At 42.9% G+C, this 17447-nt stretch overlaps 1 protein-coding gene across 3 annotated transcripts; it reads right to left on the bottom strand.

The window, feature by feature from the left end:
- Positions 1–3330: 3330 nt before the first annotated feature.
- Positions 3331–15603, bottom strand: sts (steroid sulfatase (microsomal), isozyme S). 3 transcript variants are annotated; one of them, XM_029740538.1, is made up of 11 exons: positions 15535–15603; positions 12193–12358; positions 11795–11916; positions 9809–9931; positions 9111–9277; positions 8342–8589; positions 7940–8076; positions 6188–6325; positions 5642–5801; positions 5127–5248; positions 3331–4966 (listed from the first exon to the last, which is right to left on the bottom strand). In XM_029740538.1, exons 2-11 carry the CDS (start codon positions 12342–12344, stop codon positions 4548–4550), a joined length of 1788 nt encoding a protein of 595 aa, XP_029596398.1. In that variant the 5' UTR covers positions 12345–12358; positions 15535–15603; the 3' UTR covers positions 3331–4547. The 3 variants fall into 3 exon arrangements, with proteins under 3 accessions (XP_029596398.1, XP_029596399.1, XP_029596400.1); XM_029740539.1 differs by having other exon boundaries at positions 15510–15566; XM_029740540.1 differs by lacking the exon at positions 15535–15603 and having other exon boundaries at positions 11795–11964; positions 12193–12302.
- Between the last annotated feature and the right edge of the window lie 1844 nt (positions 15604–17447).

Here is a 17447-nt window from a genome sequence, read left to right as displayed (position 1 = left end):
CACGCTAACCTAGCGGAGGTCCTTCAGCTCCTCCAGGACAAGGATGGAGTACCCCTTTGATGTTTCCATAGAAATGGTTGTTTGAACTCTGCAAATTCTTCTCTCCTTCTGAGGAACCATTTAATTTCCTCCGGTCCTAGGGTATCGACGTGCACTGTGTTCAAGATCATTTTTTTCCCGGTGGTTGAACACACACACACACACACACACACCTCCCTCTGGATCTTCTGAGGATACCAAGGCAAAATGTGCTGTTTAAATGACTGCCTTCAAATCTAGTAGCAATTACTGAAATAATGTAACCCCAAAACAAATAACCATATTTGTATCTATTAACACAAGGCTGAATTATCATAACTACTTACCCAATGTGACTGATAAAAGCATAATTGTCCAAAAGACTTTGGATAAGTTGAAATAAATGTTTCGCACTGCACACTCATCAGCATGAGGGCAAAGCGCAGATCTGTACGGTAAAGCTGAGATTGAGCTTGATCAGAAACCACACAATGACTATGTAAACATTTTTGTGCTATCATAGAAATGTCTGTTGCATCACAATCATTGTGTCAAATGAATTGCACATCAGTTGTACATCACCAACTAGGCCATACAGTCCTGTAAGTAAACAGGATTTACCATCCACACACTAAAGTGAAGTAAGCATGGTGTTTTCCTACCCCTATCCAGACTCCCTGCTGTTGCTAATAATGAGCCAAATTTTTGTCCACAGTTGTAATTAACACCTGGGGACATAGATTCCCTGGCTTATGGTTTAATACTGTTGAGGTCTTCTCTCTCTGAGGAAAACTCTAAATAACACTAGAAGACCAGAGGGGCTATTCTACAGGGAATGTCCCAACTAAAAGAGGCATCTGTACATTTCATTATTCCACCGCAGTATGTTCTCCTCTGTCTAAAAAGCACACACCTGGAAATAGTTAGGTGTGAGTGCAGTTTTTTGGATAAAAGCTTTGCATTATGATTGCAACCCTTGCATTTATGTCGTAATCCCTCGACGGTGAGAGGTCCTTAAAAGTCCAGCAGCTATATTCATTTGAATAACAAATGAAAAAGCAAAGTAAGCAATATGATCATCAGATGTCCTACCAGACATTGCTGTTGCACCATTCAAATAAGGCTGAGTGGGGTAAGTATTGCACTAGGTCACACAAACATTCAGTTCAAGAATAACATCCTCCCCTTGTCCCTATCATGATCCTATGACTTTGACACCCTATGGTCCTATATAGTGGGCAACTTTTGGCCAGAGACATACAATTTAAGTCGGAAGTTTACATGCACCTTAGCCAAATACATTTAAACTCAGTTCTTCACAATTCATGACATTTAATCCAAGCAAAAATTCCCTGTCTTAGGTCAGTTAGGATCACCACTTTATTTTAAGAATGTGAAATGTCAGAATGATTTATTTCCTCACATTCCCTGTGGGTCAGAAGCATACATACACTCAATTAGTATTTGGTAGCATTGCCTTTAAATTGTTTAACTTGGGTCAAACGTTTCAGGTAGCCTTCCACAAGCTTCCTACAATAGGTTTGTAGGCCTTCTTGCTCGCACACACTTTTTCAGTTCTGCCCACAGATTTTCTATAGGATTGAGGTCAGGGCTTTGTGATGGCCACTCCAATACCTTGACTTTGTTGTCCTTAAGCCATTTTGCCACAACTTTGGAAGTATGCTTGGGGTCATTGTCCATTTGAAAGACCCATTCGCAACCAAGCTTTAACTTCCTGACTGATGTCTTGAGATGTTGCTTCAATATATCCACACATTTTTCCTTTCCTCATGATGCCATCTATTTTGTGAAGTGTACCAGTCCCTTCTGCAGCAAAGCACCCCCACAACATGATGCTGCCAACCCCATGCTTCACGGTTGGGATGGTATTCTTCGGCTTGCAAGCCTCACCCTTTCTCCTCCAAACATAACGAGGGTTGTTAAGGCCAAACAGTTCTATTTTTGTTTCATCAGACCAGAGGATATTTCTCCAAAAAGTGCGATCTTTGTCCCCATGTGCAGTTGCAAACCGTAGTCTGGCTTTTTTATGGCGGTTTTAGAGCAGTGGCTTCTTCCTTCCTGAGCGGCCTTTCAGGTTATGTCGATATAGGACTTGTTTTTGTACCTGTTTCCTCCAGCATCTTCACAAGGTCCTTTGCTGTTGTTCTGGGATTGATTTGCACTTTTCGCACCAAAGTACATTCATCTCTAGGAGACAGAACGCATCTCCTTCCTGGGCGGTATGATGGCTGCGTGGACCCATGGTGTTTATACTTGCGTACTATTGTTTGTACAGATGAACGTGGTACCTTCAGCCATTTGGAAATTGCTCCCAAAGATGAACCAGACTTGTGAAGGTCTACATTTTTCTACAGTTTCTGAGGTCTTGGCTGATTTCTGTCAAGCAAAGAGATAGAGTTTGAGGGTAGGCCTTGAAATACATCCACAGGTACACCTCCAATTGACTCAAATGATGTCAATTAGCTTATCAGAAGCTTCTAAAGCCATGACATCATTTTCTGGAATTTTCCAAGCTGTTTAAAGGCACAGTCAACTTAGTGTATGTAAACTTCTGACCCACTGGAATTGTGAACAGTGAATTATAAGTGAAATAATCTGTCTGTAAACAGTTGGAAAAATGACTTGTGTCATGCACAAAGTAGATCTAACCAACTTGCCAAAACTATAGTTTGTTAACAAGAAATTTGTGGAGTGGTTGAAAAACGAGTTTTAATGACTCCAACCTAAGTGTATGTAAACTTCCGACTTCAACTGTATGGGCCCAGGTCTAAGATAGTGCACTAAATAGGGAAAAGGCTGCCATATCTCTGAGGTGCACATGTGCATTGGCAGGCCTGTCCATGCAGAGCTGTGCTGCGCTCCACTTCTCTGGCGTTCGGGAGCAGAGAGGCTGGGCTGGATGTGATGGACCAGTGGCCAAGCCAACACACAGGGGTTGCGTTCCAAACGGCACTCTAAATAGTGCACTACTTTTGACCAGAGCCCTGGCCACTGGTCAAAAGTGGTGCACTATGTAGGGTATAGGGTGCCATTTGGGAAGCAGGCCCCGAATGAAAGACGAGATAAACACTGCCAAACTCTCTGTTGTGGATGGATCCAATAATGATCAGCCACCGTGATCACAGGGCCATGGATGGAGGAAAATAATTAGATTCATACACATTGTCAGAATACCAGTCAAGTTGAATATCAATCTCAGTTATAGTGATCGTGGCTGTAGTTCTGTAGTGGGTGCTGGTAGTTATTGGTAGCATCAGTAGTGCTGTTGTAGCTGGTACACCACACAAATCAGATCATTATTCATTTACATTAGAAAAATATGTTGAAACAAATTAACATTTGGTAACAAAATAACACATGGTATAAAATGCAACGCATAGTGGGTGTGTGGGAACGCGCAAAAATAAATCAGCATTCAGCATCCATCATATAAATGACTAAACAGGGGAGAGAGAGCACTCCTTAATATTCAGAGATTTGCTAATGGTAGTCTGTGACAAATAGACTGCTGGATATAGGAGTTAAAGGGAGAATAAGATACATATTAACTAAATGTCACTGAAATCTGAGATCAAATGAAGAGCTAAGCTTAAAGCTAGTCTGGGTGATGAAGATTTACTGCTGGCTGTGGCCACTGGGGGATGAGCCGTGTGTGACTCAGGGACTCTGGCTGACTCTGTACCGACTGCTGGCATTAGACACGCAAGCGCTGCTGAACATCTTAATACAGCTCGATTTGTTAATACAGCCATGTCTTTCCATGTCGGTTGTCCACTCAGTTTCATTGCTTCCTGGATGTGCAGATGCCTTTTACAGAGACCCTGTAGAGTCTAAATGATGAACAGTGATTAAATGATCATCGGTACCCTACAAGGGTAACACAGGGTTGTTGTAGTGCCCCGGAGAATAAGACCAGAAATGCTCCAACTTGAGTTGGACCTTGTGCTAATCAGTGCATCGAGTTGCTCTCCTCTCCTGCACAATGTGCTAGGTTTCTCCTCATATATATATATATATATATATATACATACTCTTTACTTTATATATGAGGACTGGCCTCAACAATCACATTTGATTCATATTGCGCTCTTTTTTTTTTTTACAAATACATTTGTCACAAAGTGCTGTAAAATACATTTTAGTCCCAAATAACAGCAACTGCATAAACCCCTCAGGGAGCAAGCGTAGGCAACACAATTTACTGTATATTTTACTGGATGTGTTCCTGAGAGGCCAAATACTAAAATGTCTGTTATTACAGATCACCCAGTGAGGTCACATACCCACGTCAAGTAGATCCAGGTCACTTCTACCCACAAGCCCAGTTAAAATGCCAGGTCGCAGTTGTAAATGAGAACTTGTTCTCAAAACGGCCTACCTGGTTAAATAAAGGTGAAATAAAACATTTAAATGGGGGTATTTTCCCTGCCGTTTGTCTCTTGTCACAGATTGTTTACATACATACTAAAAGATTGGTTCTGGGTTCCTACGTTACCCTCCCCGCAGTGTTAAGCAATGATGTGCTGGTCCTGTGGAGAGTCTGCCTCTGCCGCAGTGCTCCGGTGGCCGTGTCTCCCACCATCTCTCTCACACCTGCAGAGCTGGGACAGGGAGGAGCAGCAGGGCTGCAGCCAAGGCTTCCATAGGAGGTGTCCCGGGGCGAGCTGGTCCTGAACGGGGGTGATGGACTCCTTATGGAGAGCCACCGCAGCCCGGATCTCCTCCAGGACCGAGTGGAAGGCAGGTTCCGTGTCTGGGGTCAGGGGCGTGGTCTCCGAGGGGTCGCGGGAGAGGTCAAAGAGCAAAGGGGGGTCGTGGTAGGTCACGTAGGATGTGGTGCAGAAACAGGCGTGGGTATGCATGCAGGCTGTCCCGTTCTCGGGGTAGAAGTCCGGAGTGAAAAAGAACAACTTCCATATTGAATAACCTTAAAGATTTACAATGAATTACAACCACCGTAGTACTTTACGTTTCAAGTTAACTTGGTTACAAAAACCATTGGAATTATTACTCAATCATAATTAGCAGCGCTGTTACAGTAATTCAATTGCATTCTTAAAACTATTACATTGGAAATATGGACGTACTGTTGGGAGGCTGCCACCTGACAGCGTTGAGGTAGGCGTTACAGTAATGGAAGAGAAACTCGTGCTTTGATCTCTCAACTTTCCCCTGCAGCAGGGGCATGAGGTCATGACCGTCTATCACTCTAGGAAAAGAAGACACACACAAACACAAATTCTCTCTGAGACACAGAAATGGAGCACACTGTAGGAATGATCCTTTGCGTAGGCAGCGAGACCTCAAAGGCCCATGAAAACATTTGATCAAAGGTTTAGAACAGCCTGATCCGTTTTGAGAGCTTTTTCATTAGCTGGGATTTTTTTTCCTAGCAGGTCCCTTGTGACACCTATTGTGAATATAATGTCTCTAGTTAAGAGGTGATTCAGAGCACAGAGTGCATATGATTTCTATGGTGACCTAGATTACAAACGCTGTAGTTTTGACTGACAGACGAGGCTGCTAGAAAACCTACCTAGTGCTTTGGGTTTACCAGTAAAAGTCAACGAACAAACAAAACCCCTCAGACCTCAGCACTCACCTGTCTCCCAGTGCCGTCCCTCCGGCTAGCTTCACCACAGTAGGGAAGATGTCCATGTTGCTGGTGGGTTCATCAATGTCTTTTCCTGCAGGTAACATCCCAGTCCAACGGAGCAGTCCTGGAACTCGGATCCCCCCCTCCCAATTGGTGGATTTCCCGGCTGCTCAGAGACAGATCGAAGCACTTCGTGAGGACTGAGAATATGGGAAGTCCTTTATCACTCGACCGAAATATAAGGCTTACCAGAACCTTTCATGGAAACGTCTCGTCTCTTATGCATGAGGACATTCAGATAATCTGAGCAATTTATCTGGTAATCTATTATTCTATACATTGACTGGCTCTGATATCCAATTTACATGCCTATTAATATACCCTACTAAACCACTGCAGATGCTAACTAAAGCCTCTCTGCACATGCACCTCTAGGTTGAGTATTGTTACTCCTATTAAAAAAAAAAAAATTCACCTGTTTTAACCGAAAACTCGACATCTGGCTGTTTGGTCTCTGTTGACCTATTCTTCTGAAGCTGTAACAGACCGTACCTTTGTATATCCCGTTCCAGCCTCTGTGCACCTCCCCCCCGACTGAGATCTCCTCAAGGTGCGCCCCCTGGTCTGAGGTCAGGTAAACCAGTGTGTTCTCCCTCAGGTTCAACCGGTCCAGAGTCTGCATGAGCTGACCTACGAACAGATGTTATGAAACAGGACATAATAAACTCAGCAAAAAAAGATACGGCCCTTTTTCAAGACCATAATTCGTAAAAATCCAAATAACTTCACAGATTTCATTTTAAAGGGTTTAAACCCTGTTTCCCATGCTTGTTCAATGAACCATAAACAATTAATGAACATGCACCTGTGGAACGGTCATTAAGACATTAACAGCTTACAGACGGTAGACAATTAAGGTCACAGTTATGAAAACTTAGGACACTAAAGAAGCCTTTCTACTGATGCTGAAAAACACACAAAAAAAGATGCCCAGGGTCCCTGCTCATCTGCGTGAACGTGCCTTAGGCATGCTGCAAGGAGACATGAGAACTGCAGATGTGGCCAGGGCAATAAATTGCAATGTCCATACTGTGAGACGCCTAAGATAGTGCTACAGGACGGACAGCTGATCATCCTCGCAGTGGCAGACCACGTGTAACAACACCTGCACAGGATCGGTACATCCGAACATCACACCTGCGGGACAGGTACAGGATGGCAACAACAACTGCCCGAGTTACACCAGGAACGCACCATCCCTCCATCAGTGCTCAGACTGTCTGCAGTAGGCTAAGAGAGGCTGGACTTAGGGCTTGTAGGACTGTTGTAAGGCAGGTCCTCACCAGACATCACAAACCCACCGTCGCTGGACCAGACAGGACTGGCAAAAAGTGCTCTTCACTGACGAGTTGCAGTTTTGTCTCACCAGGGGTGATGGTTGGATTCGTGTTTATCGTCGAAGGAATGAGCGTTACACGAGGCCTGTACTCTGGAGGGGGATCGATTTGGAGGTGGAGGGTCCGTTGTGGTCTGGGGCGGTGTGTCACAGCATCATCGGACTGAGCTTGTTGTCATTGCAGGCAATCTCAACACTGTGCGTTACAGGGAAGACATCCTCCTCCCTCATGTGGTACCCTTCCTGCAGGCTCATCCTGACATGACCCTCCAGCATGACAATGCCACCAGCCATACTGCTCATTCTGTCAGTGATTTCCTGCAAGACAGGAATGTCAGTGTTCTGCCATGGCCAGCGAAGAGCCCGGATCTCAATCCCATTGAGCACGTCTGGGACCTGTTGGATCGGAGGGTGAGGGCTAGGGCCATTCCCCCCGAAATGTCCGGGAACTTGCAGGTTCCTTGGTGGAAGAGTGGGGTAACATCTCACAGCAAGAACTGGCAAATCTGATGCAGTCCATGAGGAGGAGATGCACTTCAGTACTTAATGCAGCTGGTGGCCACACCAGATACTGACTGTTACTTTTGATTTTGACCCCCTCCTTTGTTCAGCGACACATTATTAAATTTCTGTTAGTCGCATGTCTGTGGAACTTGTTCAGTTTATGTCTCAGTTGTTTAATCTTGTTATGGTCATACAAATATTCACACATGTTAAGTTTGCTGCAAATAAACACAGTTGACAGTGAGAGGATGTTTCTTTTTTTGCTGAGTTTAGGTAAAAGTCAATCAAATCGTCCAACCTTTCAAATATAATTAGTGTGGACATTTCAAATCTTCCAACCTTATAACTTATTGAACATAAAAAAGAAGGCCATACAGCAATATAAAGTAAATATCAAGTCTTACCTACACTCCAGTCTACTTCGTGGACGGCGTCTCCATAGATACCGTGCTGACTGGTCCCCTGGAAGGCTGGCGACGCAAACATGGCCGTGTGCACTTGGATGAAGGAGAAGAACAACAGGAAGGGTAGTGCAGAGTTCCTGTCAAAATAGTCAACACACACCGTGTAAATGGAAGAAAATAACTGTATGACAACAATGCAAACTACTGTGTACAGTATGCTTTCATTTTACAGACAGTCACCTAGGTCACCAACCCTTTACACACACTTTCCTTACATGCCATTTAGAGTTTCTTCCAATAAGCAAACACACTCACGCACACACAAACACTTGATTTGGCTTCTATTCTGTCTCAATCTATCACGTAGCAGGGGAAATATAAACAAAAAAACGGCACACACACCTTTCTAAAAAGTCCACTGCTTCATCTGTCATTCTCTGGGTCAGGTTCTCCGAGACATACGGCTGCTCCACCACTTCCCGGTTCCTCATCAGAAAGCAGTTGAAGTAGGGGAACGTGGCGGCGAATGTGCCAAAGATGGCCGCCGCCGCGCCCACCAACGCCACCACGCTCAGCACCAACTTCCTCCGCACGGTGAGCACACCCCTCGCATGCAGGAGGGTCACGGTAGCCACACCCACTCCCAGGGTCTTGTAGGGTAGAGTTGAGAATCTTTACTATCCTATATCCCTGAGGGACAAGTTCCTTTATAGCTAAAAGGCCAAACAAACTACATACAACAAACATTAAAACTAGTCTGATTACCAGCCCGTTTATGCCATCATGCCAACTCCTTATCACTTTGTTTGGCTTGACAATGGAGTTGGCAAGAGCATAAACAGATCCGGGACCACATGTTACACCAGGATACATAAATAAAAGTAAAAATACTCAATGCAATACTGTAGTAAAAAGCATGAGCTGAAGCACATCCCAAAATGGCTGTAGAGGTACTGACTATTGGAGAGTAAACAGTAGACAAATCTAATTCATTTAGAAAGCCCTTTTTACATCAGCAGATGTCACAAAGTGCTATTACAGAAATCCAGCTTAAAACCCCAAACAGCAAGCAATTCAGATGTAGAAGATTCTCTATGCACGCTCCCAACAATTTAAAAGGTTAAACCAAAATAGTGTACGTCATAAACATGTATTGTACACTGTACATCACCTTGAAGGGTATGTGTGCTTGGACATTGGTAAAGATGGAGCCGTGGCCGGGCTGACAGTCACGTAGGTTGGTCAGGGTTATACCGTAGAAGTGGTCGAAGCCGTGAGCACTGGGGTGGTGACAGAAGTCGTCGTTCCTCTCACAGTTAAGACCAAGGTGCCATTTTCCTACAGTGGAGAGAAGGGGCCAGGTGACGGACCATATAGACTTGCAACTTAAGGCATCTTCAAAGAACAACAACCTTGAAAGACAACACATAAAGTGTTTCAACAGTGGAGAAAAAAGGCCGATGATGCCAATTATTACATTTAATAATATGTCAACTTGGGTTACTGAAAAGCCTGTGAGGCATATTACACATCAAAGAACAAGACCTTGAATGTCAACTTGCATGTAAATGTGCTGTAGGCTGTTGTCTGGGCAACCATTGAGAAGCCAATATGAGTATGAAAGCTATTATACTGTTCAAATCAATCATGTAGCTATAGCTATACAGTCAGAATTTTAAAGACATTCAAACAAAACAGACACATTGCTGCAACCAATCAAATGAACTGTTACTGCTTCTGTGTGTTCCCTATTCCCAAAGTGAGAAGTACTGATACATACCCATGACGATAATAAATGGGTCATATGTAGAGTTTTTCGTGGACCTAAAGACGCTTTACATAGTAACAAAGGAGAGGACTTTGGCTCACCTATCAGAGCAGTCTCGTAGCCCTGTTGTTTGGCCACCTTGGCAAAGGTGACTTCTTCACTGGGAAGACCACCAGATGCAGCAGAGATGATATAGACCCCTAACTGTCCAAGGCCGGCCATACCTGTTCAAGACAAAAATAGGATCAAAAACAGATATCAAATCACAAAGTGGGGAGAGTAACAAAGTATAAAATTATACAGTGGAATGATGTACTTTTCATCCTGCTGCATTGTGGTGAACATGCTATTTATCCTGTTCTATGAACTGTTCTCTCCACTTAGCCTAACTAATGCATCGCTAATGCCACATATTACTAGTAAGGGCTATCAATACTAGCTAGTGATCTGTTAACCTCTCTAGGGTAGGGGGCAGTATTTTTACGGCCGGATGAAAAACGTACCCAAATTAAACGGCCTACTACTCGGGCCCAGGAACTAGAATATGCATATAATTATTAGATTTGGATAGTAAACACTCTGAAGTTTCTAAAACTGTTTGAATGATGTCTGTGAGTATAACAGAACTCATATGGCAGGCAAAAACCTGAGAGAAATCTAAACAGGAAGTGGGAATTCTGGTGCTTGTAGTCCTTTCAAGTCATTGCCTATCGAACAGTGACTTAGGGTTCATTTTGCACTTCCTACGGCTTCCACTAGATGTCAACAGTCTTTAGAAAGTTGTTTGAGGCGTCTATGATGAACAGAGAGCGAACAGAGGAAGTTGGAAGTTGTTGACTCAGGAAAGTACTGGCGTTCATTGAAGCACGTTCACGTGAGAGAGTTAGCTGTGTTCCAAAACGTTTTTCAAGACATTGCAATCGTCCGGTTGGAATATTATTGAAGTTCTAAGTGAAAAAGGCCCTAAAGATTGATGCTATACAAAATTTGACATGTTTGAACGAACGTAAATATAACTTTTTTAACTTTTCGTCGTGACATTTTCCACGCGCTTCCCACATTTGGAGTAGCTAACAACAAGGAGCTATTTGGACATAAATTATGGACTTTATCGAACAAAACATTTATTGTGGACCTGGTATTCCAGGACCTGGAAGTGCCTTCTGATGAAGATCAAAGGTAAGTGAATATTTCTAATGCTATTTATGATTTTAGATGACTCCAAAATGGCGGGTATCTGTATTGCCTAGTGTATTTTTCTGAGCGCAGTACTCAGATTATTGCAAAGTGTGTTTTCCTCGTGAAGTTTTTTTGAAATCTGTCACAGCGTTTGCATAAAGGAGATGTTCATCTATAATTCTTTGAATAACAGTTTAATATTTTATCAACGTTTATGGTGAGAATTTTTGTAAATTGTTGTGCTGATTCACTGGCAGTATTGGAGGCAAAATATTTTCTGAACATCACGCACCAATGTAAAATGGGGTTTATGGATATAAATATGAACTTTATCGAACAATAAAATGCATGTATTGTGTAACATGATGTCCTAGGAGTGTCATCTGATGAAGATCGTCAAAGGTTAGTGCATAATTTTAGCTGGTTTTTGTGACGCCTGTCCTTGCTAGGAAAATGGCTGTGTGCTTTTTCTTGTGTTGGAACTGTCCTAACATAATCTAACTTTATGCTTTCGCCATAAAGCCTTTTTGAAATCGGACAATGTGGTTACATTAAGGAGACCTTTAAAATGGTGTAAAATAGTCGTATGTTTGAGAATTTTGAATTATGACATTTTGTGGTTTTGAATTTGGCACTCTGATTTTTCACTGGCTGTTGAATAGTGTGAACCGTGGGTGGCTAGCATCCCACCTGCCCAAGAAAGGTTAAGTGATCAAATTATAGTACTAGGCAAAGCTTTGTGTCAAACCCCAGGAGGACAGGCTACACGTTGAGCTGTTGTTGTTGTTGTTCTTGTAGTATATTTTATTACTATTGTGTTACTATTTTTACTATTTCACAGTAAAGTCTACACCCATTCGGCGCATGTGACATATAACATTTGATTTGTTGTTTGAGACTCGCCTCACCAGATCGTATTGGGTACCGGCCCGTCAGGAACGCTGCCCTGCTGGGCGTACAGAGGGGGGCAGCAGCGATGTGCTGCGTCAGCCTCACCCCCTCCTGAGCCAGCATGTCGATGTTGGGGGTCCTGCAGACACAACGACACAGCACATTACCACCCAGCTGGGCTCATCATCTGGAAGGAGGTGTTTAAGTCATGTTTTAAAAGGTGAGCAGATAGCACAGCAATAATTAGAAGTCAGAATAAAAGGAATATAATAGAAGGTTGTCTTCCGAGGATGTACATTTTTGTTTGGAATCACAACTACAAATGAGAAGTATATGTAATGCAGGAAAGACATGCTTAGAAACATAAGAAAGAACATAAAAAAAGCCTGTTGCAGTTTATATCACTGTAACTTACCGCAAGGTAGTGTTCCTATAGCAGCCCAAGTCTCCAATCCCCAAGTCATCGACCATCATCAGGACAAAATTCGGCCTTTTGTCACCATTCAAGGCATAGCACACGTCAAACAACAGTAGACCTAGGCAACATGGGATCCATGGGGACTTCATTTTTCAAATGAACACTGGAGAAGCAAAGACAGAGGCAATACGAGAAGATTGGATAGGGTCAAACGCTTCAAGCTCCTCGGCATGCATATCACTGAGGACCTGAAATGGTCTCGGCACACTGACATCATAGTGGCTGAAGAAATTCGGCATGGCCCCCCCAAGACTCAAAAACTTCTACAGATGCACCATTGAGAGCATTCTGTTGGGCTGCATCACCACCTGGTAGGGCAACTGCTCTGCCCTCAACTGCATCATGGCTGCGGGCAGTCTAACGCATTACCGGGGGCACGCTGCCTGCCCTCCAGGACATCTAAGGCACCCGAAGTCAAAGTAAAGGCCAAGAAGATCATTAAGGACCTCAGCCACCTGTTCACTCGGCCATCGTCCAACAGACAGAGACAGTACAGGTGCATCAAAGCTAAGACAGAGAGACTGAAACTGCTTCTATTTACCAGGCCATCAAACTGTTGAACAGCCATCATTAGCCATCTACCAGGTGATACACACACCTCATAGAAATTTTTGCAAATGTATTAAAAAATTATTATTTCACATTTACATAAGTATTCAGACCCTTCACTCAGTACTTTGTTGAAACACCTTTGCCAGCAATTACAGCCTCGAGTCTTCTTGGGTATGACGCTACAAGCTTGGCATGCCTATATTTAAAGGAGTTTCTCCCATTCTTCTATGCAGATCCTCTCAACCTCTCAAGTTGGATCGGGAGTGTCACTGCACAGCCATTTTCAGGTCTCTCCAGAGATGTTCGATCTGGTTCAAATCCGGGCTCTGGCCACTCAAGGACATTGAGACTTGTTCCGAAGCCACTCCTGCATTGTCTAGGCTATGTGCTTAGGGTCGCTGTCCTAATGGAAGGTGAACCTTCACCCCAGTCTGAGAACCTGTTTTCAGGACTTCATCAAGGATCTCTCTGTACTTTGCTCCACTCATCTTCCCCTCGATCCTGACTAGTCGCAGTCCCCGCCGCTGAAAAACATCCCTACAGCATGATGCTGCCACCACCATGCTTCACCATAGGAATGGTGCCAGGTTTCCTCCAGATGTGACACTTGGCATTCAGGCCAAAGAGTTCAATCTTAGTTTCATCAGACCAGAGAACTTTGTTTCTCATGGTCTGAGAGTCTTTAGGTGCCATTTGGCAAACTTCAAGCGGGCTGTCATGTGCCTTTTACTGAGAAGTGGCTTCCATCTGTCCACTCTACCGTAAAGGCCTGATTGGTGGAATGCTGCAGAAATGGTTGTCCTTCTGGAAGATTCGCCCATCTCCACAGAGGAACTCTAGAGCTCTGTCAAAGTGACCATCGGGTTCTTGGTCACCTCCCTGACCAAGGCCCTTCTCCCCCAATTGCTCAGTTTGGCCGGGCTACCAGCTCTAGGAAGAGTCTTGGTGGTTCCAAACTTCTTCCATTTAAGAATGATGGAGGCCACTGTGTTCTTGGAGACCTTCAATGCTGCAGAAATGTTTTGCTACCCTTCCACAGAATTGTGCCTCGACACAATACTGTCTCGGAGCGCAATGGACAATTCCTTTGACCTCATGGCTTGATTTTTGCTCTGACATGCAATGTCAACTGTGGGACCTTACAGGTGTGTGCCTTTCCAAATCATGTCCAATCAATGACATTTTCCAAAGGTGGATTCCAATCAAGTTGTAGAAACATCTCAAGGAAGATCAATGGAAACAGGATGCACCCGAGCTCAAATTCGAGTCTCATAGCAAAGGGTCTGAATACTTATGTACGTAACCTTACTTTCTGTTTCTTTTTTCTTTTTTTAAATGTTTTCGCTTTGTCATTATGGGGTATTGTGTGTAGATTGATGAGGAAAATAATACATTTAATCCATTTTAGAAGACGGCTGTAACATAACACAATGTGGAAAAAGTCAAGGGGTCTGAATACTTTCCGAATGCACTGTATACTGCTGAACATATAATTCTTAGTTGATCTTGTGTAAATCCTGTGTACATACGTATAGATTGCATTTGATTACTGCTACAGGGCTATTTGGCTTGTTAATCAGATTTGCCACACCGTTGTCTTTTTTCTCTCCTTACATTTTAACTGTTTGACATTTTACTGCATTTTTAAGAGCTAGTCACATAAGAATTTCGCTGCACCCGGTAACCTGTGTACACGACCAATAAACTTTGATTTGAAGAAAGCTAGAGCAAATGTTACTAATGCGACGTCCCAAATGGCACCATATACCCTATATAGTGTACTACTTTTTGAACAGGGCAAATAGCCATTTTAGAGCCCTAGAAACCATAGATAGCTACAGTTTAGGCCAGGGTTCCCCAACTGGCGGACGGCAGGTGATTTTATTTGGACATAAGACTGTAAAAACATTTTAATTTTGAAAATCTGCTCCTTAGTATTCCCACCCATAATACAGATATTTATCTGATCGTATACAACCGTAAGCAAGGTTTGAAATGATTATGTTCTAGACAAATATTATGTGTGTTTGGGCTTCTCGCTATCAATCTGCAGTCTACAAATTATTTGTAATTATGTTCTGGCAACCTGACCATCAGCTCAAGAAAGAAAATCATCCTGCGGCTGAATCTAGTTGATGATCCCTGGTAAAGGCTATGCCCTTCTGTGCCTTAATCAATAAAGGATGATATAATTGCATGCCTGTTTACTGAATCATGCTGTTTCTTCACCATGTCTGAATTTGCTCACCACCTTGCTCAGAAACCAATAACATGATGTGTCTAAGCTACAAAGCCAAACAGGCATGCAGACAGTACATGCCTGCTGTCTCCATATACTCTTACGTAGCGATCAATACCATATCGCCAAACGAGGCTATAAATAGAGAGAGCGAGAAAGCCAGAGGGGCAATTGCTGAGCAGAATAAGTAAAGTGGTTAGTGGCTAAGCATTCATGTGAGTGTTCAAAAGTCAAATGCTGGTTCCTGAGTATTAGCTGGCTACCAACCGGTAACTGAAAGCATAGGCCAGTCCAACTCAGAAGAGGTTTTGACTTCCAGTATTGACTGGGAGTACCACGGTGGCTACAGCCTACTACAACTATCCTGCAAGTTCAATAGGAACGCTCCTACAAGCAATACGCGTTCAACAATTTCCCAAAACACCAACATAAAGATATCTGTTGAATAGACAGAATACTTTACTGTTGGCAAGTCGTTCAAATCATACCTTCGTGGAGAAGCATGTCACGAAATGTTTTAACTAGAACCAGGAAGTACGTTTTATTGTCAACTGTCATGTGACTGGGAATGAAGCAGTCTCATTGGATTATGGTTCATCCAAATATTTTAGATGACCTGTGAGCTGCCTAAATGTAGTGCAATCAAGACTAAAATACTGTAGATTTCAACCCTCTATGGTGCAATCCTACAATCCAATGTGCAGCCTTAATCCCTGCCAATATTTATTTAACATGTTTAGATACCCCTTGTGTCAGGAACATAAGGTCAGGAAGCCCACACTAGTGGATCATAGTGAGACAATATTCTTCAAAAAAATCTATAATTCTATTTCACCAGTTAAAATGACGAATTCACAGGCTAGTATATTACAGATTACACCTTTACAATTCATTTTTTAGTAAATGTAATTTACTCTGGCATAGGCCTACAGTAGAACACTGCAGCGTAGAACACTGCAACCAGGGATTCCATCATGGCTCTTTGAGTAGGAAAACAATCACAATATTCACTTTTCAGTTTCTGACCAACGCTGTTGTCCCTGCCTTGAAGACAAAGTTCCCGGCATATGTTCTTGATGGCCCTCTCTACCCCTCGAGCAGAATGGGACATGACTGTTTCATACATAAATAGACATAGAAGACATAGAATAGAAATGCCCTAGATGTGCCGTAGAACCAAATGATGGTATCATCGTCTGTGGTTGGGTGAATTGAACTGGTCTACAGGCATTGACCAGTTATCTTTTAGATACCGTTGAAAGAGGAAACTGTGCTGGTAGGTCAAGTCTGGTTCACACACTGGGCAGAGGATTGACCATAGAATTATAATGACTTCTAAATTCTATTACCTCTGGGATGACTTCACATTCAAATTATCCATGGTTGACTCTCATAACAGACTCTGATCACGCTGGGATATGAGTAATATTGAAAATTCATACTTGTGCTGTTTTTGGTCTATCAAATATTAATTATTCCCACTGTAAATCCCTCAGCAAAGTGATTAACTAGTATGCATGGTTGCAGATGAGTGTCCCTGAAGTCTAAATACTCATTACAAAATGTAGAGCTTTCGGGTGAGATTTTTGTATTGATGCTTGCAAGCTGATTAGTCTTTTGATGTTGAGCTGCATTCCACAGGAGAAGCACATTACTGAGTGAAACGAAGAGAGGGGTGAAATCCTACAAACACATCAATTGCTTTTCATGGGAAATATTCCAACCATGTGAAATTAGCAATTGAGGAAATGGTAATATGATATTTCCGTTGGAATATACACCCTTATGAAAAGCTATCTTAGGTTTAGATGATGGGGATGGTGGGGGTGTTTGTTTGTTTGTTTGTTACACCGCTTTTCCTTTTTTACAGCCGTTTGTAATACAAATCTGTTAAGGGATTTTCCATTTATTCGTTTCTGCAGTTCTGCAACCTATTCCTAGGAGAGAACTATGCCTCTGTGTCGCCTCTCTCCCAGGTCTGGTCTCCTATGGATAAATACTGTCATCTGTTGTCTAAGCCATATATTGCAGAACAGGGGGCTGAGTTGGGCTCTATATGCATGATAGGCATGTTAATACTAGGAGATGTTTGAAACTGTGAACTGATCATTTAATAGGCCTGTCCAACCCACTACCTAGTAAAAGTCGACATTTTCCTGCCCACTTAGATATTGAACAGCAACAGATATGTTCTTTAGTCCATACAGTCAAACTTCTGTGAAGGTTGCTGGACCATCTTCAACTACTTTTCCTATAAGTATCCAAGCGTAACCCATTTCCACCAATGTTAGATGTATAAATTACAAGGCGTGTGCGGTGTGTCATAGATTACTCTGTATGCCATGCGTACGTGAACTAGGCCCTGGCAGGTTTGTCTCTCTGTGTATTGTCTGCCTTAGGA

The sequence above is a fragment of the Salmo trutta genome, chromosome 39, assembly GCF_901001165.1.
Source record: "Salmo trutta chromosome 39, fSalTru1.1, whole genome shotgun sequence".
NCBI classification, from domain to species: Eukaryota; Metazoa; Chordata; class Actinopteri; order Salmoniformes; family Salmonidae; genus Salmo; species Salmo trutta.
The sequence above is the reverse complement of the archived record's forward strand: the minus strand, read 5'-3'. Positions and strand labels throughout refer to the sequence as shown.

Bases quoted from the DNA above. Each gene is read 5' to 3' on its own strand.
- sts (XM_029740538.1), bottom strand. From the start codon at position 12,344: ATGAAGTCCCCATGGATCCCATGTTGCCTAGGTCTACTGTTGTTTGAC. The intron at 9,932-11,794 runs GTGAGGCGAGTC...TGTCTTGAACAG, and splicing joins CCGGTACCCAATACGATCTG to GTATGGCCGGCCTTGGACAG. The intron at 8,590-9,110 runs GTGATGTACAGT...CTACCCTACAAG, and splicing joins AAGCACACATACCCTTCAAG to ACCCTGGGAGTGGGTGTGGC.